We start from the raw sequence: 23,412 nt of genomic DNA, 5'->3' as shown, positions 1-23,412 counted from the left end.
TGGACACAACTTACGTGACTTAGCAGTATAGAGATTTTTGGTTGCACCAGAGCTAGACATTGGCCTCCCACTTTCAGATGGATTGTTCTGACTGCTTCCTCTTATCTATTCCCATTGTTATACCTCATTTGCAGAATTTAAGCTTATTCGCATGTTGGTGTGAGCATATGTGACACCCTAAAGTGTATTCCTCTTCTAGGTACAGCCCTCTCTGGTTTTCTCATTCCACTGAAATTTTCTTGCCTCTGTTGTAAGCCCTAACTCCTTGCTTTAAGACTCAGGTCAGAATGCAAAATATGTTTCTCAATATTTCACTTTGCCCCTTTTCAAATGGGGCACTTTGTCTCTGCTACCCAGGCCAGGTAAAAAGTGGGAGATGGAAAGGGGTTGGGTGGAAGTGCTAATGAATGGTGTTATCTTTCCCCACTTTCGTTTTAAGGCAGGCACGGGGTAAGAAAGCTGGTGTGAAGCTAAACACCAGGAGAAGTTGACCGTCCTAGAGATTGAGGGAGACAGGCAATGCTGCTGCTGCTGCTAAGTCGCTTCAGTCGTGTCCGACTCTGTGCGACCCCATAGACGGCAGCCCACTAGGCTCCCCCATCCCTGGGATTCTCCAGGCAAGAACACTGGAGTGGGTTGCCATTTCCTTCTTCAGTGCATGAAAGTGAAAAGTGAAAGGGAAGTTGCTCAGTCGTGTCCGACTCCTAGCGACCCCATGGACTGCAGCCTACCAGGCTCCTCCGTCCATGGGATTTTCCAGGCAAGAGTACTGGAGTGGGGTGCCATAGCCTTCTCCGAATGTATTGTTGCCTCTGCCTTCTTTGGTAGATAATGGATGAGAGTTGATTTCTTGGCTAATCAGTAGGAGTTGAAGGAGATATAGTGATTCCATGGGGGCATGTTGCCTGGAGACAATAAGAAAGTATTTTAGTATTGTAATACATAATATATTTATCCTGTGGCATCCTCCTTTTACACTGGAAAAGGGAAGACCTTCTCACTGTGCGGAATCTTAGGTACAGGACTAGGAAAACAAGCTTATCCTCTGTGAAGTTTTAACATGATAATGTGAAGGATAAGAGATTCTTAGAGTTTTAGAGGATGTGGGAGATTGTGTCATTAAACCTTTTTTATGTTTCCTAGTCCTCCAGCTTCTTGAGTTTGTGTTTTACTAAATATTAGAGATCATCCTTTTTCTGTAAAGAAAAAAGAATTCTACCCTCAGCCACCTCACACACTATCAGTGGAGCTGAATTCAATTTCATGCACATTTCACTCCTGCTTTCTTCTGCTTATCGTAAAAGTCCCAGTTAACCAGGAAAAAGAGAAGCTGGCTGAAAATGAGAAGTATCTCAAATTGATTTTTAAAGCCTATTGAGAAACACAAGAAGAAGTATATGTGTGTGTGTTTTAAGTATATTTTGTTTTGAAGTGCTTTCGAAATTAAAAGACTAGTAGCTAATGAAATGAATGACCATTATATAGCTAGAAATATGAAAGAAACTTCCTGGAAAAGATGGATCCTCTGTATAACAAGCCTTTATCATATTTTCTTAGACTCAATTTATGGTGGAGAGACTGAATAGGAGAGCTGTTAGAATTTTTTTTTTTTTTTAATATTTATTTAGCCGCACCAGGTCTTCGTTACAGCACAGAGGATTTTTGACCTCCGTGGTGGCACGCAAGGTCTTTAGTTGCAGCATGTGGGATCTTCATTTCCTGACGAGAGATCAAACCTGGGCCCCCTGCACTGGGAGCATGGAGTCTTAGCCACTGGACCACCAGGGAAGCCTCCCCTGAGCTGTCAGAATTTTAACAGCACAAAGTTTTCACTAGACCAACCAGGCTGTTCCCTATTCCGTCTTCTTACCCCAAAGTTAGATTCTTCTGAAGGTGTTCAAATGAAGGATCACAAAATAGAAACACAAATAAGAAATATTTTCGATGCCATGATATGTGTGATTCAAATATCAGACTGGGAGTGGTGGTCTTTGCTTTGTTTTCTGTAGAAAAGGGCAACCACAGACTTGAGCAGACTGTAACTCCAAGTTGCTGGAGAAAAAGCTCCTGATAGTATCCTGGGGCACCACCATGGGAATCTTAATGTGCTCTTTCTTACCACCTTGTTCCAGGCTTGTTCATTTGCTTCTGATTATTTTTAGTGTTGTCAATTATTTAGCTAACAGGCAGAAAACTAGGCTTTTATTGACATCTAAAGGGACTCTCCTGAGTGTAATAATGAAGGCAGTTTATTGAATGCCTGTGAGGTTGCTTTCTAATTGTACACATTAATCTGCCCGTGCAAGCTGGCTGAAATACACAAGCAGATTGCACATGCAGATGGAGCACACGGGATAGCTTTTATGAAAGGACCTCTGGAATGTACTCCTGCAGTACTGCCTTTTCCTTAACAATCGAACGACTGTGACTATTTCAGTTGGCGGCTGAGAACAGACCAGATTAATGGTGCATTAAGTCTGCTGTTCTGGCTGGGGACAGACTCAAATTTCATGGTAGAGAGTTAGTTCTAGGATTCTTGAGCATGAAAGTGAAGGGTAGAAATAGGCTTCTAACCTTGGCATAGTTTTCAGCATTATTTTACTCTGTCATTCTTTACTGCTTATAAAGGGTGAAATGTGATTTTTCAGGATTTTTTTTTTATGAGTCAATAGTACTGGTAGATTTAAGGATCTGAAGTAACAGTTAATAAACCTGTGTGTGTGTATTGTTATAATCAAAGAAAGGACGTTGTTTTTTAGATTTTTTCAAATTTCAGCATTTTTAATTTAAATGGTAATTTATTTTGAGTCACAGTCATCTTTCTAACCATGTGGCTTTTGGATGGATGTCAAGACAGGTTTGAATTTGGAGACTATATAACGAGTTATGGGGGCTAGGGTAAGGTATGAATGGGGCAATCAGATGGATTTTGGGTGCAGGTGTTAGGAAAAACAGTGCTCTCGTACGGATTTGCTGGAAAAATGAGAATTGTGTGTGTTTTAAGCATTTATAATTTTAATTCCTATCTAATAATCATTTAATATAATAGATTATACATTTGTATGGTTTTAAAAATATAGAAAGTGCGTGGCTCTTTTAAATGCTATTTCAAAGTAATGAGCTGCTCTACTATTGAGAACTTAGGGTATTTCAGCCATATGAGGCATACTATATACATTTTTCATTTAATTTTTAGATCAATCCTATTAGAGATATATCATCTTTATTTTAGGTGGAGGGATTGTGTAATTTAAATTCTACCCTTCACTTTAGTGCTTAAGAATCCTAGAACTGACTCTCCACTGTGAAATTAGAGTCTGCCCCCAAAGTCACAGACGCAGTGAACGATGCAGACCAATCTTGGTCCTGAAATTTGGGGGGCTAGGGAAAATGAGCATTTGAGAGGTGTGGTCAGGAACATCTGGCTAGGGGTGGGTGATAAGTACCGTAGCTCCATGGCATTGGGCGGGGATGCTGTGGAGAAGACTGTTGGTCAGTTCAGAGATAAAGACTTGGACAAAATTGACTTCTGATTCTTCCTAGGAAGATCTAAATTTTGCCTGCGGGAGGCAAAAGAAAAACCGAGGAATTATGTCTGCTTTCTCTGATTTTCCTCACACATGAATGACATCCTCCTCCAGGTCTCACATGGGATTAATTCCACAGTTAAGCTTACTGTAGGGTACCTGGGCTTTTGTGAACTCTCCTGGGTGGACTCAATATTTCTAGGGGAGAAGGGGCTCGGTTCCTTTTTTTTTAAATTAATTTGTTTATTTATTTTTGGCTGCACTGGGTCTTCACTGCTGTGTGCTGACTTTCCAGTTGCCGTGAGCAGGTTTCTCCTTGTGGTGGCTTCTCTTATTGTGGGGCACGGGCCCTCGGGCCTGCAGGCTTCAGTAGCTGCGGTGCCCTGGGGCTCTAGAGCACAGGCTCAGTAGCTGGGGCACACTGGCTCAGTTGCTCCACAGCATGTGGCGTCTTCCCAGACTAGGGATTGAACCATGTTCCCTGCATTGGCAGGTGGATTCTCAACCACTGGACCACCAGGGAAGTCCAGGGCTCAGTTCTTAAAACCTTGGTTGAAAAAGCGTTTGGAACCAAGCTCATTCCCAAATAGGACCTTCTTTTCCCATTGCCAAGCATCACCATTCACTCCACCTGCCGATGGTAATGTTGGGAAGTTTTCTTCATTCCCGCCATTGGAGCTATGCATCTCTTTTACTTCCATTTGAATGATAGTGTGATTAGCTCCTAGGAGGCACATCTTCATCTGTTTTAGTTTCTGAGAGCCAGGGATCCAGGCAGGTCTGCTGAATATGCATACTTAGGTTCCAAGTTTGTCTTCTAATATGCTCACAAAACTTCTAATGCCCTTCATGGGAGCTTCCAAAAGACACTTAAGGGCCAAATTGATCCCTTATCCATATGGTAGGCTTACATCCAACCTCACATTTTATAATCCAAGTAAGGTGAACCAAAAGTCATCCTATTCATAACTTTCTGTCTTATGCTAATGAAGTGAACTTATAGATACCAAAAAGCCTGATAGGATTTGGGCCTGTGTCGGGTGATGTGGGAGAGGGTTTGAGAAGACAGGGCTTTTTTCTGGGTTGGCTGTTATCAGCAAGCAGGAGTAATAGTGATTAGGTATCAAGTATCTTTTTAAAAACTTTTTATTTTATATTGGAGTACAGTTGATTAACAATGTTGTGTTAATTTCAGGGGTGTAGCAAAGTAGGTATCAGATATGTTATTTAAAAGGAGGCAAGATCAGAGTGAGACTAATACTGTAATTGATTAATAAGCAGCAGTCTCTATCATTTGCCAAAATACTGGGGGTTTAGTTTAATAGTCATTTTTGTAGTTTAGACAAGGTTCATACATTTTTCTTTGTTCAGCCATGTCATGGAGTGGTCTTATTTTTTCATAAGCCATAAAGTGACCTCCTCTGAGACTGATGTTGTATGAAATTACTTTCAATAGGAGAAGACCAAGGTTTAGCTATGAGTGCCAGGCCAGCTCCTGGATGTCAGGAACAGCTTCTGCCTTTCTTAGGATATGATTAATAATTGGTAAAAAATAAAAAGTTGACTGGCCACTTACTTACAAAATGGTTTCACTTAAACTGTCTCATCACTGGAACATCATACCATCAGTGCTCCGCCCTTGGGAGGGTATAGCAGGACACAGATATACCAGGGACCAGACTGCCTGCCTGGTCTCAAAATTTAACTTGTCTCCTAACATTTTTAATCTCTCTGCTTTATTTTTTTTTTGGCTGCAAGGCATGTGGGAATCTTAGTTCTGCAATGAGAGATTGAATCCCGTCCCCTTTCAGTGGAAGCGCCAAGTCTTAACTACTGTATTAACAGGAAATTCCTGTTTAACCTCTTCGAGCCTTGGTTTCCTCATATGCGGCATGGGGTGGGGCTAATATTTGCTAAATCAAAAGAAGATTAATCAATATAAATCACGTAAGAAATCAGACATAGTACTTGGAGGGAGAAGGTGGAGTATAAAGGAACGGCAAACAAGGACAGCAGAGGAAGAAGAGAGAGAGCAGCGAACTCTCGCCTTTACCTGCAAGGGTGGAGCCGAAGAACTTCTAGACAAGAGATTCACTAAGAAGGCCCCAGGGCCTGAAAGAGCTCCCGGTAAATATACTATGCCTGGTGGGATATGCACCACAAGCTACCTGCATAGCTAGCCAATTTGTCACTTCCGTGTGAATTCTAAGATATTTACTTTAAAATGTCACCACAAAATGAACTCTGGTCAAACAGATAAGGAGTCCTAGAGAGAGGAAGAGATATCAGAACCATTGTGAATAAAGAAAACAATGACATTTATAGTCAAATACATGATTAACTTTTTTCTTTTTCATTATTAAGAATCAATGGGATCAAATTAAAATCATGGAGGGCTTCAGTGCTAGAAGAGGCATATGGATGGAAGAGAGAAGGTTAGGAAGTAAAACAAGTATTATTTTTTGTATGAGTGAATGCTAATGAATTCCAGATATTGATGGAAAAAATGAGTAATTATGTTATTATATATTTAATTGTATTATATGTTTAAGTAGGATATATAACAAAAACATAAAAAAGTCAAATGAAAAATTGATAATTACAACAAAAGGCAGAAAAGGGTGTGGAAGTTTTATAAGCAACAAGGGAGTAGTCACAGTAAAAGGTTCAGTTCAGTTCAGTTGCTCAGTCGTGTCCAGCTCTTGGCGACCCCATGGACTGCAGCACGCCAGGCCTCCCTGTCCGTCACCAACTCCCAGAGTTTACCCAGATTCATATCCATTGAGTCAGTGATGCCATCCAACCATCTCATCCTCTGTTGTTCCCTTCTCCTCCCTCCTTTAATCTTTCCTAGCATTAGAGTTTTTTCAAATGAGTCAGTTCTTTGCATCAGGTAGCAAAACTATTGGAGTTTCAGCTTCAGCATCAGTCCTTCTAATGAACATTCAGGACTGATTTCCTTTAGGATGGACTGGTTGGATCTCCTTGGAGTCCAAGGGACTCTCAAGAGTCTTCTTCAACATCTCAGTTCAAAAGCATCAATTCTTTGGCAAAAGGTTATATAGGCTAAATTTCCTTATTAAAAAACCTTTCAGATTGAAAAAAAAAAAAGGCAAAAATCTAGCTGTATGTTACTATTAGAGATACCTACGACAACAGAAAATAAAAGCACAGAACATATATCCATAAATGCTGATAAAAAAAGGCAAATGTAGCAATATTGAGACACAACTGAATTCAAGATGAAAGCATTCAATAGGATAAAAGATATTTTATGCAGATAAAATATGTAATCCAAAAGATAATATGAACTATAAATACCAATAGAGATGTGAAATATATGAAGCAGAAACTGCTGAGGTCTGTATGTAGATGATGGATGTGTCAAATTTTCCTTTTATTTAACTAATTCTCCATAAAAATTAATATGTCATCATGTGAGCCAAAAAAATTTCATAAGGCATGGAGGATATATGAATAACATGACTTGGCATGATTATACAGACATAGTTACAAAGTATTGTGCCTAGTTTATGAAAATACCTATTCTTTAAAAATATGAGTTAATCACCATTAGCCATGACTCAAAGCCCTGGAATAGGAAATATCAACCCACTCCAGTATTCTTGCCTGGAAAAATCCATGGACAGAGGAACCTGGCTGGCTACAGTCCATGGAGTCACAAAGAGTCAAACACAACTGAAGTGACTAAGCAACAAAATGACTCAAAGACTCTCAGTAAATTCCCCAAATACTCCCCAAATCTATAAAGTCACCATTCCTAAGGGGACAAAATGTAATAAAATTAGAAATTAAGCAATAAGAAATTTTAAAGTCTATCCACTTAAAATTTTTTCTAATTACCTTTTTAAATGTTAGGTCACCGTCTGTCACCATATTGGATTTATTGTGGTGACCATTTCATAATGTATAAAAATATCAAAGTCACTATACCTGAAACTAATATTATGTGTTAATTATTATTCAATTAAAAAATAAAGATTCAGGTTTCCTGGGAGGATGGGGGAGACTATTAGGATAAAAAATTTTGAAACCAAAACTGAATTGTAAAGTAATTACAAATTACTTTAGGATAAGAGAATATAAAGTTTAAAGTATTCTGCATCTTTTATTTGATTCAAAGGTAGGGGAAGAATCGAAACTTATTTTTCAATGTTAAACTGCAGATTGAGAGTGGCAATCTGATTTTTTAAATTCTAAATTCACACTGATCTGTTTTAACTACACATCAAATAAAATAATGAAGAAAATGAAAAAAAATCTATGGAATGTGACTATAAAATTATTTCGAAAATGTAGAGGTTTAAAAGCTTTTAGAAAAATGGAAATAAAATAACAAAGCACATAAAATAAATGCCAAAAAAAAAAAAAAAACCCAGAAAGAAGGAATAAATAAAGGGAGAGAAGTGATGAAGTTGAATAGAATAATTTATCATCGATAAACCAAAGCCTAAGTTTTTTGTAAAACTCTGATAAAATGGATAAACTTTTGACTTGTCTGAGTAAGGAATAAGGAAGAACGCCAAGGATAAGAAAGGAAGTATAACCACAATTCTAGAAGAGAAATACTATGTCCTGCTTCTGTTAATTTGTTTAACTCAGATTTCCTAATTTATTTCCTAGGAAAGAGTATGCCATTAGACTTGAAACCTGAATAGAATAAAAACTCTAAATGGAAGAGAAAATGTTGTTTGATCTCATCTTAAAAAAGACAGTAGGCCCAGCTGGTTTGAAAACAGAAAAAGAAGGCAACTTTTTCAGTAAAGTCAGGAACAGGATGACAAGAGTATTTGCTATTTACAACTGATACGGATTTTTAGATAGGAAATTAGAATTTATTTCTAACAAAGAAAGAACTTAAATATTGGAAAGGAAGAGATAAGTGACTCTGTTTATCTAAAACCTCTCAAGGGACTTAACTAAAAAACTGTTAGAACTAATCAGTTTGGCTATCATGAATGAATCTAAAATCAATATGCAAATACTTCTGTCTTCACATCATCAGACACACCATCAAAAGTCCACTGTAAAATATAATTAAAAGAAAAATTTCATTTATAATATCTATTGACATTGTAAAACAGGTGAATGTAAGTCTAATAGACTTTTATATATAAAAGAAAATACCTAAAATAAGATGAAAATAAATATAGAATATCTATTTACTATAAGAGGAAAAAATCACCATTGTAAAGATAATTCTACTCTTCTTCATATATAAATTAAACAGGACCTTTTATGAAATATGATAAACCAATTTTAAAGAGAAAAATATTTAAAAAATAGACAAACTTGAAAAATTGAAGGGAAAAGGGAGAAGAAGCTGGTGACATGAATCATATACAACATAGGTATGGTAATAATAAAAAAGTGTTATTGGCATCGCAATTAATAGTGAATGGAAGAGAGTCTACCATTCTCTTAGTCGTGTCCGACTCTTTGTGACCCCATGGACTGCAGCATCCCAGGCTTCCCCTTCCTTCATTATTTCCTGAAGTTTGCTCAAACTCATGTCCATTGAGTTGGTGATGCCATCTAACCATCTCATCCTCTGTCATCCCCTTCTCCTTCTACCCTCAATCTTTCCCAGCATCAGGGTACTTTAGCTGTTGATACAAGTATTTTTTTTCAAATCAGCATCAAAAGAACAGATAATTTGACAAATTGTATTAATTCAACACAGAAAGTAATGAACGATGCTTTTAAAATTTTGTGGTAGAAATGCCTTCCTATGCTATGTGTACAACTTAGAATCCATAAGAAAAAAAATACAGATTTGACTACAGGAAACACTTATGCTAGATGACATAGTGAACTGTGTCACAAGTAAGTGGTGGTCTAGGAGAAACTATTTGCTTCAAAAATAATAAAGGCTTAGTTTCACAAAGAACTCTTACAAATTAATAAGAAAAAAGGCAACTCCAGAAAAACTGGCAAAGCGATTGAAACAAATAGTCCAAAGAGAAGAAATATAAACTAAAAAATATTTGAGAAACACAGATAAAATTTTTATTCTAATGCATCGATAGTATCTCACAGGAAATGTGCTTTCATATATTCAACAGTTTGTACTGTACCTGGTGTGTATGAGCTTCCCTGGTGGGGAAGTTTGTACCAGTATGTACGGCTTCCCTGGTGGCTCAGATGGTAAAGAATTTGTCTGCAGTGCAGGAGACTGGATTCGATTCCTGGTTGGGAAGCTCCCCTGGAGAAGGGAATGGCCGCCCACTCCAGGATTCTTGCCTGGAGAATTCCATGGACAGGGGAGTTTTGTGAGCTAGTCCATGGGGTCACAAAGAGCTGGACACGACTGAGCGACTAACACACTTACCATTACGCGCCTGGCGCGTGTCAAGCACTGTACTAGGTTAGCAAGTTCTTGGTATGTGTACTGTATTACCGAGCGGTGCTCCTTTGGCCACCCTCTGTCTAGGCACCCTTCACTCGTTTACCTCACTGTCTGTGCTCTGCAGCTACTGGAGTTTGTGTGTCAACTGACTAGGTGATGAGAGAAGGAAAAACTACTCCATCCACCCTGCAAGGCAAAAAGAGAGATTTGTCACTGCTCTTTTTTCAGGGAGCGTGCCTTCTTAATTATGACTCTTGAGGGTTAAAATGGGTCCTCTAACATTTTTATTAGCACCTTCTTATCTGTCATGGTTCAGCATCGGATGTGGGCAACCAGGCAGAGGAAGGTGCGTGGCACACCTTGTAACCCTGGGGTGCAATGGCTGGCGGGCACCTGACTCATGAGCTCTTACAGATCACAGTGAATGTTTTTAAACTGATTGGTTTTTTAAAAAATCCTTGTTGTTTACCTTTTTTTATATATGGTACTGTGCATCTGTTGATCCCATACTCCCAAGTTATCCCCCCACCCCCTTCCCTTTGGTAACTATTATAAGTTTTTTTTTAATATAAATTTATTTATTTTAATTGGAGGCTAATTACTTTACAATATTGTATTGGTTTTGCCATACATCAATATGAATCTGCCACAGGTATACACATGTTCCCAATCCTGAACCCCCCTCCATACTATCTCCCCACACTATCCCTCTGGTTCGTCTCAGTGCACCAGCCCCAAGCATCCTGTATCCTGCATCGAGCCTGGACTGGTGATTCGTTGCATATATGATATTATACAATGCTATTCTCCCAAATCATCCCACCCTTTCCCTCTCCCACAGAGTCCAAAAGACTGTTCTATACATCTGTGTCTCTTTTGCTGTCTCGCATACAGGGTTATCGTTACTATCTTTCTAAATTCCATATATATGCGTTAGTATACTGTATTGGTGTTTTTCTTTCTGGCTTACTTCACTCTGTATAATAGGCTCTAGTTTCATCCACCTCATTAGAATGGATTCAAATGTATTATTTTTAATGGCTGAGTAATACTCCATTGTGTATATGTACCACAGCTTTCTTATCCATTTGTCTGCTGATGGATATCTAGGTTGCTTCCATGTCCTGGCTATTATAAACAGTGCTGCAATGAACAATGGGGTACACGTGTCTCTTTCAATCTGGTTTCCTCGGTGTGTATGCCCAGCAGTGGGATTGCTGGGTCATAAGGCAGTTCTATTTCCAGTTTTTTAAGGAATCTCCACACTGTTCTCCATAGTGGCTGTACTGGTTTGCATTCCCACCAACAGTGTAAGAGAGTTCCCTTTTCTCCACACCCTCTCCAGCATTTATTGCTTGTAGACTTTTGGATCACAGCCATTCTGACTGGCGTGAAATGGTACCTCATAGTGGTTTTGATTTGCATTTCCCTGATAATGAGTGATGTTGAGCATCTTTTCATGTGTTTGTGAGCCATCTGTATGTCTTCTTTGGAGAAATGTCTATTTAGTTCTTTGGTCCATTTTTTGATTGGGTCGTTTATTTTTCTGGAATTGAGCTGCAGGAGTTGCTTGTATATTTTTGAGATTAGTTGTTTGTCAGTTGCTTCATTTGCTATTATTTTCTCCCATTCTGAATGCTGTCTTTTCACCTTGCTTATAGTTTCCTTTGTTGTGCAGAAGCTTTTAAGTTTAATTAGGTCCCATTTGTTTATTTTTGCTTTTATTTCCAATATTCTGGGAGGTGGGTCATAGAGGATCTTGCTGTGATGTATGTCAGAGAGTGTTTTGCCTATGTTCTCCTCTAGGAGTTTTATAGTTTCTGGTCTTACATTTAGATCTTTAATCCATTTTGAGTTTATTTTTGTGTAAGGTGTTAGAAAGTGGTCTAGTTTCATTCTTTTACAGGTGGTTGACCAGTTTTCCCAGCACCACTTGTTAAAGAGATTGTCTTTAATCGATTGTATATTCTTGCCTCCTTTGTCAAAGATAAGGTGTCCGTAGGTGCGTGGGTTTATCTCTGGGCTTTCTATTTTGTTCCATTGATCTATATTTCTGTCTTTGTGCCAGTACCATACTGTCTTGATGACTGTGGCTTTGTAGTAGAGCCTGAAGTCGGGCAGGTTGATTCCTCCAGTTCCATTCTTCTTTCTCAAGATGCTTTGGCTATTCGAGGTTTTTTGCATTTCCATACAAATTGTGAAATTATTTGTTCTAGCTCTGTGAAAAACACCGTTGGTAGCTTGATAGGGATTGCATTGAATCTTTAGATTGCTTTGGGTAGTATACTCATTTTCACTATATAAGTTTTTTTTTAATATAAACTGATTCTTCCTTGAACATTAGAGATGCTGGTTGTCTTTTCTAACAATTTTATTTTTTAAAGCCTTATAGGAATTATCTTTGCCTTTCTGGCCTATTTAAATGAGCCAACACATACTCATTTCACTCTCTGTGATCTTTCCCATATATTTTATCCTTTCAAAAAGGTCAAAAACTTTTTGATTGATGAATTGCCATTAACATTAATATTCCATCATCTTACATTATAACCAGCCATATCCCTCTCCTTCCCTGACTTTCTCGCCCTCCAGTTTCTCCTTTCAAACCCCCACTTGTCCTCAAACTAGACAAATCTTAGTGGTACTGAGATAAGTGCCTGTTTATTTTTATACTGTGGGCCTAGGCAGCTGCTAGACCAGACGCCCGGACAGCCTTAAGGACAGGTGGTTTCCTCCCCTTTCTCACCTACTCCTCCCCTAAGGTTCCGAAATAACTAAGATGCCGAGCTTAACCCTTGAGAATTCTACTTTTTCTACTGTTCCTCAGCCCTTCTTGGCCTCTCCTCATGTCCTGTGAAACTGATAACCTAAACTGAGAGGTGATTCTCTTGTGTATATTATGTTGTATTAGTAGGGTTGGCTAATTGCTGTAATCAACAAACCTCAAAATAAAATAATTATTTGAGCCCTATTTTTTCTTCACGTAAGATATGGGTGAACAGGTATGAGAAGAGGCCCCCTCCCCGCAGATATTCCGACACCGAAAACAGTGGTTCTACCACCTTTAATACACAAATGACTTCCAGGATTGTGCCAGGGCTTGTCCCTATTCCAGACAGCCAGAAGGAGGAGGGGAATGTATGGAGGCTCATGCATGGGAAACTTATTATCAGTTCATCCTGGAAGTGGTGTGCATTACTTCCTTCCTCATTTTGTTGGTCAAAACCACCACGTGGCCAACCTTAGCTGCATGGGAAGCTAGGAAATATGGTCAGGTTATATGACTAGAGGAAAAGTCTCATTTTGATGGATATTTAGAAGTATTGGCTACAACAGAATTATGTCCAGGTGATGTTACCCCGAAGAGGCCTTTTAGGATAAGCCATAGGCACCACCCTAAGGACAAGTAGGAAGGATGCTTAAGCATCCTAAGTTGGAGATGAGTTAAGGTTAACTAAATCTTCAAAACCAGTCTGTTATTGGTGGTCCATTCTCAGGTGTTCTCTGGAGAGTAAAGGAAGGGATCCTGTATCTGTGCCTGGGTCAAAGTGCTAACGTGGGAGAAGATCACCGCCCCCCCCCCTCATTAGGTGACAGAGTCATGGTGGTGGCAAAGACGGAACCCCAATAAAAAGGTGACTCAGTGCTGGAGTCTAGGGTTCCGTTTTGTTGGACTTCCCCTCCAGTAGATGTTTGTCCTGTTGAGCCTCAAGGAGGTTCTTTATTTTATTTTTATTGAATTTGACCATAATTACCTACAGGGATTCCAATCCAGTTCAGCCAATCTATTGATAACAGAAAAATGCCAGTTAGCCTGGTAGCTTGGAACTTGTCTTGTTTGTAAAGTTAATCACTTGGGAGTAACCCACATTCTTCCCAGGCCCCTACTGGTATGCCTCTGGCAGTCCCGTGGCCCTGGCACTGTGCTCTGATCTTGTGGCATGAATGGGGCGGTGATCACGGGCACAAAGGCCGTGGCTGCTGGTGAGCTACCCAGCCAGCTCTGTGCTTGGTGTTGGCAGGTAAGAAGCATCCCTTAGAACACAGTGCGGGGCTGCTGGTGTACCTGGTCTGAAGCTCCTTACTTGCTTATCATGGTGCTTCTTTTCCACTGCTTTCTCACATAGTCTGCTCTCAGCTAAGGATATTCAGAAATCTCAGCCAAACTTCTGGCAACACTCTTCTTTTTACACTTGTGACTGATGGCTTCATAAAGCCTCAGACGATGGGGCAGCTTCCAGCTTCTGCGACATCATTAGTCTCCTTGTCTACTCTGGGCAAGATAAGCAACCCTAGACAAATGGAAAGGCTGCTCGTCTCAGCTGCTGAAGCCTTGTGTTTCTCTGGGTTATGTTTGTCGCTTAACTTTCAGCTCTTCCTTTCCCAGCTGAAGATTCTGACCTTGTTCAGATGCCATGTTCTACCTAAGTAATTATTTGAAGTGATGTTGGCATCTCTGTTTAACTTCTAATTCCTTATTTTGATTTCCACCCTCACTGGATACCATTTATTCTTACCAGACCATTTGTGTCTCCTTTGATGCCCATGCCCTAAGTGCTTGATAAATTGGATCTTAGCATCAGGCCTAAAATATGAGGGGGGAGCCGAGGGGTGACAGAAGGAAAAGGCAGAAGGAAAGCAGGCTGCCAGGGTCTCGTGCAGTATAAACCAGGCCTTGCTGAGCTGTTTGATTGTGAATATGAAGTAAGAGGATCAAAGTTCCACCAGTTACATGGGGAAAGGACAAAGCAATAGAAATTCATCAGTGGGAGGCAGAAAGGGGCAGTCGTTAAAGTAAGGACTAGGAAACCATTCCAGCATTCTATGCTTGACACATGTGAGGGAGAAGTTGGGGTGACGGTTTGAATTTTTAAGGGAAAAGCAACTTATTAAAACTGAGGGGACTTCCCTGGTAGTCCAGTGGCTAAGATTTCGTGCTCCCAATACAGGGATCTGGGCTTGATCTCCGGTTGGGGAACTGGATTCCATGTGCCACAGCTAGGCTAGCATGCAGCAACTAAAGACTCCATGTGTTGCAACTACAAGATCCCACATGCTGCAACTGAGACCTGGTGCAATCAAATAAATCAACAAAATACTAAAAACACTGAGGCTATGTCTTGGTATGCCTTTTGCAATCTCTCAGAGCTAAAAAGAGATATAGATCAGAACTGGCAGCATGTCTTTCTTCCATGGAAGGTACAAATGAAATGCAAAGGGGTGTGTGTATGTATAGGGAGAGGGCCCATTCCTGCTTTCAGAATTCCAAAGGGGTCCATCACCCGTAAATGGTTAAGCATGACAGGCTTGGCGGCTCTGGGTATCCTGAGGGTAGTCCAAGCCACGGGGGCAGTGAGATGACTAGCAGAGAGACCCCTGGAGGGTGACGAGTCTGACGTGGCAGCAGCGTGGTGGGAGGGACACCATACCACGGGAGGGATGTCGTAGGGGAGGGAAGTTCACTCTACAGCCCTACACTGAAGTCTGGGTGTCAAGCTTCAAGTGCTCAGATAGGAAATTAGGGCCCATACTGTGGAGTCTGATAGGGCATTTATCTCCATGTCAAAGGACACAAAGAGAAAACAATGAAACGGTAGGCTCACATTCCACAAGCCTAGTGTTATATTTTCCCAACTGTGAGGTGCCGTCTTGCAGTAGCATTTGCTTGACGTTGTACTCTACCATGCCCACAAACTCACCTTCCATCGCGGCCACTTTTAGTCACCCCCCGATAGAGGTCCAGGCGAGTATCCAAAGGCACAGTGAACAGCGATAGTTCTTCTTTTACAAAGGCGCTAACACCTGTTTGTGTTCCTGCTAGCAAAACTGCCGAGTTCTTGAGAAGATTTGAGGCAGACTTGCCACACAGAGGGGCCTGTCCAGTTGCTGGTGATGACCCACAGCCTTCAGCTTGGGTGAGTGGAATATCACGCAGGGTGCCGTCTGGCACTTTTTAAAGTGGATGAAGATCGGGGCCACAGAGTGACTTCTACAGCACAGAATTTTGGAACTAAAGGCAGAGATGATCTGAGCTGAAAGTGACCTCAACTATTGTCTCAGCTGTAAAACAATGCTTGCACTTGTTGCCAACATCATGGCCCCTGGGACGAGCAGCAGCCTCTGAAACCTTTGCTGTCACCCAGTCATCCATCGCTCAAATGTGATTGTTTATATAAATACTGTCATGCTGCCAAGTTGCTTAGTAGTGTCTGACTCTTTGCGACCCCATGGACAGAAGCCCGCCAGGCTCCTCTGTCCATGGGATTCTCCAGGCAAGAATACTGGAGTGGGTTGCTATGCCCTTCTCGAGGGTATATTCCCAACTCAGGGATCAAACCCTTATCTCTTGTGTCTCCTGCATTGGCAGGCAGGTTCTTTACCACTAGCACTGCCTGGGAAAGCTCCAAAAAGGGCATGTTGCCTCCTCATTGGGGAATCAAACCCCTGACTCCTGCGTGACAGGCAGGGATAGTCACCACTGTACTAACAAGGACCAGGCACATACAATTTCTGCCTAGAAGGACCTTAGTCCAGTGAAGAGGAGAACTAGGTATAGAGCAGAGTGGTGAGTGTAGAGGATAGAAACAGTCGGAAAGCTGAAGCTTAAAAGATGAGTCACAAGGGAGTCATTCCAGGTGTCAGGAATTAGAAGAAAGAAGGAAGGTATAATGGCAAGGAAAAGCGTGGATGAATTTTGTGCAGCTGCAGTTGAGAAGGGCAAGCTAGGAGCCTGGAGAAGTCAGGAGCCCTGAGGAGAGTTCCTCAGCTGTAGCCGTCTGGGTGGAGTGGTTCATTGGGTGGGCTGTCTTGGGTACTGCAGGATGTGTAGCACCCCTGACACCCTGGGCAGAAGATGCTAGAAGCATCTCCCGGGCTTTGAGGCTCCAGAGATGCCACATACAGGAAGCTCCTGGTGCCCATGGTGGAACACCACTGCCGACCTGAATGAACTTGAACTTCATTCTGTGAGTCCTGAAGGTACTGAGATGTTTTAAACAGGGACGCTTCAAGGTCACCTTTGCATTTTGGCTGCTGGATCACACTGGTAACCAGGTGAAAGATGGGTCTGAAGTAACAGAGAGGTCTCTGAGGCTTCCATATTAGACTCAGTGACCGATGATGAAGGTCTGAAGCAGACTGGTGGGTGAGAGGGTGGAGATGAGAGTGTGGGTCAGAGGGACGCTTAGGAGGTGAAAAGGGCAGAGCTTGGTTACTGACTGACCAAGTGGGGGCAAGGATGACCATGGGACAGGGTTGTAAATGAAAGAAAAGGTTGTTTTAGGTTTTAGAAAAACAGCTTTTCAGTGTCTGGGGAGGTAAACGAGAGGCTGTTAGAGATATCTGATTGCCCTCTTCCCCCAGCCCTCTTTCTCTTTAGTGACCACATTTTAAAATGTCAGGAAGATACTATGACACTCCTTGGGAAAAGGTCATTCTACTCTTACCAGAAACCTCTCAGTGCTTCTTACTTTTTCTGGGCATTGAAGGCCACGGTGTCCCAAAGTCCAGATTTGCTAAATGTGGGCTCCACCAGTCATATCAAATCCATTGTCCTTCTCATTGCAGGGTACTGGAGGGAGAAGTTTTGAGGAGCTGTAGGTAGTAAGGTTAATCCCGTGCAGAGATGCTCCTTGACATACGTCTACACGGCCTTTTCGTGATAGAGGAGGAGAGGCAAGACAGGAGTTGGATAGCTTTACCACCTGGGTGCCTGGCTGGCAGGACGGTCTTGATTTCTGTTTGAAGGGTCTTGAATCCTGTGGCTGAAACACCTGTGTGCTTGCCCTATTGATTTTGGCTCATTTCTTCAATTGAACAAGATCCTCCTGGAATTTCAATATTGTTGTCCAAGGCATTAGTAATCTCTCCCAGAGCTGCATTTCCTGTGGATTGATTAGTGCCTTAGGCATAAGATCCTCAGGCTATTAATAGAAAATATGCAGCAGGATTGCACCCAGGATGGCTCCTCACCAAGAGCATTCAACAGCGGCTCCCATTTTGACACCAAACTAGTAATAATTTGTGGGTGTTCAATATATTTCCTGACTTGTTACCCATATTGTAGTCTTCTCATACTGTCTAATCCATATGCATGGAATTCCTCAGAGAATGCACTGCAGAACCATTTTTTAAATGCTTTAGGAAAATCAAATATGTACATTACACCTCTGTGAATTTAAAGGCAGACACCTGCAGTTTGCCTTAATTATGGTCAGTGCGCAGAAGGTGAACACTGCGTGATACCCAAATATGTGGGGTGTGAGGAGCTGCAAGGTTTCAAGTTTTTTTTTTTTAAGCTATTTCAGTTTTACTACATAATACAACTTTCCTGAGAAAATGGTTGTTCTTACCACTTCTTTAAATGTGGGGCTACCATGACAGATGGGAATTTAATAAATACTATATATGATGTCGGAGAAGGCAATGGCAACCCACTCCAGTACTCTTGCCTGGCAAATCCCATGGACAGAGGAGCCTGGTAGGCTGCAGGGGTCTGTGGGGTCGCACAGAGTCGGACACGACTAAAGCGACTTAGCAGCGGCATATATGATGTCGATGTAAAAAACAAGAAAATTCCTGTAGGTCAGAATGTCAGAGAGGAGGAATTCACAGTGTTTGCTCACACATGGATGGCTGTAGTTCTCTATGCTGGGTGTGGAAGCAGACGTGCCAGCAGCATCCCCCCCCACTCCCCAGTCGCTATCATAGCGTATCTCCAGTTGTGCATCATCCCCCCCACTCCCCAGTTACCATCATAGCGTGTTTCTAGTTGCACCATCAGTGTACGACCAGTCTCTGGTTTGCTTCCCCCTGCCTCTTCTACCGAGATTAACACTTTGAGAAAAATACCACCTCATTCTGTTGTTCCATGGTCCAGTGGCTCCCCGTCTTTGGGAGAATGGCATTGAAACATGTGTAGTATCATGTATGAGACGAGTCGCCAGTCCAGGTTCGATGCACGATGCTGGATGCTTGGGGCTGGTGCACTGGGACGGCCCAGAGGGAGGGTATGGGGAGGGAGGAGGGCGGAGGGTTCAGGATGGGGAGCATGGGTATACCTGAGGCGGATTCACTTCGATGTTGGGCAAAACTAATACAATATTGTAAAGTTTAAAAATAAAATTAAAAAAAAAAAAGAATCAAGTCACAATGCCCTAGCTTATGCACAAAGCCCTCTCTGTGCCTCCACCCCCCACCTCCCCCACAGCCCCCCTCTCTGTGGGCCTGCAGTCTAGGTCTCTGCTGCTCCAAGTGTGGTCCATGGCCCAGCAGTAGAGGCGTTGCCTGAATGATGCTGCAGACCTGAATCAGCGCCCACAGTTTAACATGGTCTGTGGCTGATGTGTGTACACGTTTATGTGTGAGGAGCACTGCTTTCTATTCATGCCTTTCTGGCCCCTGCTGCTAAGTCACTTCAGTCGTGTCCAACTCTGTGCGACCCCATATATGGCAGCCCACCAGGCTCCACCATCCCTGGGATTCTCCAGGCAAGAACACTGGAGTGGATTGCCATTTCCTTCTCCAATGCATGAAAGTGAAAAGTGAAAGTGAAGTCGCTCAGTCGTGTCTGACTCCTAGCAAGCCCATGGACTGCAGCCTTCCAGGCTCCTCCGTCCATGGGATTTTCCAGGCAAGAGTGCTGGAGTGGGGTGCCATTGCCTTCTCTGTTCTGGCCCCTACTACTGCTACTTTCACTTCCACCGCTCCGAACACTTACTGCAGGTTGCTTTAATTTCTATCCACGTGTCACATGTCCTTTAAAAAGTCAACACTGAAAGGCATAGGTCTCTCACATGCCATTCAAACCCACTTCTATTCCCGTTCTTTACATTCTTAGTATAACGTTTCCTTTGCTGCTGTAGTGAATTTTTGCCGTTTTAGGGGCTTCAAACACAAGTGGAATCTCTTGCAGTTCTGGAGGTCAGAGGTCAGATATGAGGAGGAAGGGACTGAAGTCAAGGTGTCAGTAGGGCTGGTTTATTCTGGAGGCTCGAGGAGGAATCTGATCCTTGCCTCTCCCGGTGTCTCTTGGCTGCTGCTGCCATTCTTTGGTTCTTTAACCCGTGTGTGTGTGTGTGTGTGTGTGTGTGTGTGTGTGTTAGTTGCTCAGTTGTGTCCAACTCTTTGTGACCCCATGGACTGCAGCCCACCTGGCTCCTCTGTCCATGGAATTCTCCAGGCAAGAATACTGGAGTGGGTTGCCATTTCCTTTTCCAGGGGATCTTCCCTACCCAGGGATTGTACCTGCATCTCTTGTGTCTGCTGCATTGGCAGCCAGATTCTTTACCACTGAGCCACCTGGGAAGCCCCTTCCTTGACCTGTGGCTCACTCTAATCTTGACTCTCATCATCATATCACCTCCTCTCCACTCTGACCTTCTTGCCTTCCTCTTGTAAGGACCATTGTGATTCTGTTGGTTCTACCCGTACCACACAGGTGCCTCTCTCTGTGTCCCGATTCTTGATTTCTACAAAGTTCCTTTTGTCATATAAGGTAACACTGACAGCTTCCGAGGCTTCCCTGGTAGCTCAGATGGTAAAGAATCTGCCTGCAATGCAGGAGACCAGGGTTCAGCCCCTGGGTCGGGAAGATCCCCTGGGGAAGGGAATGGCTATCCACCCCAGTATTCTTGCCTAGAGAATTCCATGGACAGAGGAGCCTGTTGGACTACAGTCCATGGGGTTGCAAAGAATCGGACAAGACTGAGCAACTAACACTTTCACAGACAGTGTGCAGGGATTAGGATGTGGAGCTCTTTGAGGGGGCTGTTATTCATCCAGCCACACTCCCTTAGCTGTCTTTTGTTATTTGGCTCTGAATATGTTAATGAAGTTTTCTATAAAGAAAGCTGAATGCCGAAGAATTGATGCTTTTGAACTGTGGTCTCAAAACTGTGGTCTCAAAAACTCTTGAGAGTCCCTTGGACTGCAAGGAGATCCAACCAGTCCATCCTAAAGGAAATCAGTCCTGAATATTCATTGGAAGGGCTGATGCTGAAGCTGAAACTCCAATACTTCGGGCACCTGATGCTAAGAACTGACTCATTTGAAAAAGGCCCTGATGCTGGGAAAGATTGAAGGCGGGAGGAGAAGGGGACGACAGAGGATGAGATGGTTGGATGGCATCACCGACTCAATGGACATGAGTTTGAGTAAACTCCAGGAGTTGGTGGTGGACACGGAGGCCTGGCATGCTGTGATTCATGGGGTTGCAAAGAGTTGGACAGGACTGAGCGACTAAACTGAACCCAACTGATGTTAGTAAAGTATATGGCTATCTGTTGATTCATCTATTTTTAATCTTATGATTTTTTCCCCCTAATTCTCCCCATCTAATCATTCAGTATCTCAGGCTTTCCTTTATTATGACTCTGCAAATATTTTTTACTGCCAAGCCAGTTATAATTTACATTTTCTTTCTTTTATAACTTCAGAAATCTTTCATTTTATTTTTCATTTTTTTAGTTTCCTTTGAACATCTGACTGCTTTCCTTTAGCTTTTGTGAGTGTTCTACAAAGTGCCTCTTGATGCAAATTTCCTTACAATTTTCCACGTTGTGACTGTCAGATTAACTTGTCAATTCTGGGTTTCTTTCCCTTCTGCAAACCTCCCTCCTCACTTCATCTGGGCTGGTTGATTTTGAAGCCTCCAACAGCGCTATAGTTCTGGGACTGTCCTTTCAGGGAACAGTTCCCGACCTCAGCTGTCCACTGGAATCATCTGGGCGGCGGACTTTAAAGCTCCCTGATGCCTGGGTCACGCCCCCAGGGCTCCTCCTGTACTGTGGCCTGGGCTTTAGGCTTTTAAAGCTCCCTAGGTGATTCTAGTGTGCATCCAAGGATGGGAATCAGGGCTTTACAATCATCCAGGGAATTGCTTTCATTGCTTTCCTGTGTTGGGTTCCCTGATTTCTGGGTCGCATTTCTTCTTTTTTTCCTTTTGCTTTATTTATTTGTGTTGGTGGGGCATATTATTTAGTAGCTTCCCAAGAGAAGATGTATGTTCAAGTTCTTGGATGTCTGAAACTATCTTTATTCAGTCCTCACACTCAACTTGCAATTTTCTAGTAAGTATTCTAAATTGCAAATAATTTTCCTTTACCATTTTGAAGGCATTGCTCTTCTGACTTTGAGTTATTTGTTCCTAAGGAATGCAAGGCCATCTGAATTTTGTACTTATATGGGGGCTTTCCCCTTCTTCCCCTGGAAATATTTCTATATCTCCTTCTCTTTTATTTTTTTCTGGTATTCTGTAATTGCATAATGATGTATCTTAGTGTGAGGGTCATTTTTATTCATTTTTCAGTCTGGAAATTTATCTCTAGTTTTAGATGATTTTCTTGTGTTATTTCTTTGATTTATTTCCTTTCATTTTCTCTTTATGGGATTCTTATTATTCAAATCTTAGGCTTCCTTGATTTATCTTCTAACTTTTTCATAAAAAAGTATTTTTTCCCCTCTAATTTATCTTTGATTACTCCCCCCACCCCCACCTTGTGTGTGAGACTGTGTGTGTGTGTGTGTGTGTGTGTTAGTCACTTACTTCCTGGCATATTGAATTAGAAAAAACTCCTATCTTTTTCCTCCTAAGTGTATCCTTAACTCCTACACTTGTGCACACACACACACACACACACACACAGAGCACTTCTGATACAAAATGTGTGCGGGGTTTTCCCCACCAAGCAGTTCTGCAACATTAGCTAAATGTCCCACAATTTAACTCGGTTCTGACACTCTCTGCCTGGAGATAGCATCAGATCTCACAGGCTAAGGACTCAGTCCCATAAGACTGCTCCCCACTTCAGATGCCAGTCACAAGTGGTCAGTCCCCAGGGAACCCAGAGCTTCTGCCCAACTTGGCTACAAATCAAACATATCCACAAGGGACTTCACTTGTGGTCAGTCCAGTGGTTAAAACTCCACACTCCATTGAGAGGATTCAGGTTCAATCCATGCTTGGGGAACTAGGATCCCACATGCCATGTGGTACAGCCAGAAAAGAAGTTCCCACAACCCGCACTTGGGATTTAATTAATTTGCTAGAGCCACTCACGGAACTCATTCTACTCTATACTTACTTACGTTTACAAGTTTATTAAAGAGTATGATAAAGGATATAGATGCACAGCCAGATGAGGAAAGATACAGGGAGAGGCCAGGGAGGGTTCTATGCAGAAGCTTCTGTCCCTGTGGGGTTGGGGTATGGCCACCCTCCTGGTGGATATGTTATATTTGGATATGTGCATCTACTCAACAGTTCCTTGAACCCCTGTATTTCTGGGACTTTTATGGAGGCTTCCTCCTATAGGCACGATCAGTTATTAATTCCATTTCCAGCTCTTTTTTCTTCTCTGGAGGATGGAGGTTTGAGACTGAAAATTCCAAACGTCTAACCATGACTTGGTTCTTCTGGTGACCAGGCCCCATGCAGGAATCATTCAGGAGCCCACATGGAGTTGCCTCAGTAGAACAAAAGGCCCTCCTTGTGGTCTGATCACTTAGGAAATTACA

At 42.1% G+C, this 23,412-nt stretch overlaps 1 protein-coding gene across 4 annotated transcripts in view; it reads left to right on the top strand.

The window, feature by feature from the left end:
• The window catches only part of EPSTI1 (epithelial stromal interaction 1), a 98,050-nt gene that overhangs the window by 40,172 nt on the left and 34,466 nt on the right, over positions 1-23,412 (top strand). For 2 of the 4 annotated variants that reach the window (XR_015137817.1, XM_086328847.1), the window contains exon 7: positions 15,719-15,812. The exons of the other annotated variants lie outside the window; for them this stretch is intronic. Coding sequence is in view for 1 of the 2 variants with exons in the window: in XM_086328847.1 (XP_086184973.1) it covers positions 15,719-15,812 (94 nt within the window). In the remaining variant the exon portion in view is untranslated. The remainder of the gene's footprint in view (positions 1-15,718; positions 15,813-23,412) is intronic. 4 annotated transcript variants of the gene reach the window in all.

This window comes from Bos grunniens, chromosome 12 (assembly GCF_055505025.1).
Source record: "Bos grunniens cultivar Pamir isolate PY7600 chromosome 12, Bosgru_T2T1.0, whole genome shotgun sequence".
NCBI lineage: Eukaryota > Metazoa > Chordata > Mammalia > Artiodactyla > Bovidae > Bos > Bos grunniens.
Note: the sequence above shows the minus strand (reverse complement) of the source record. Positions and strands in the feature narration are given on the sequence as shown.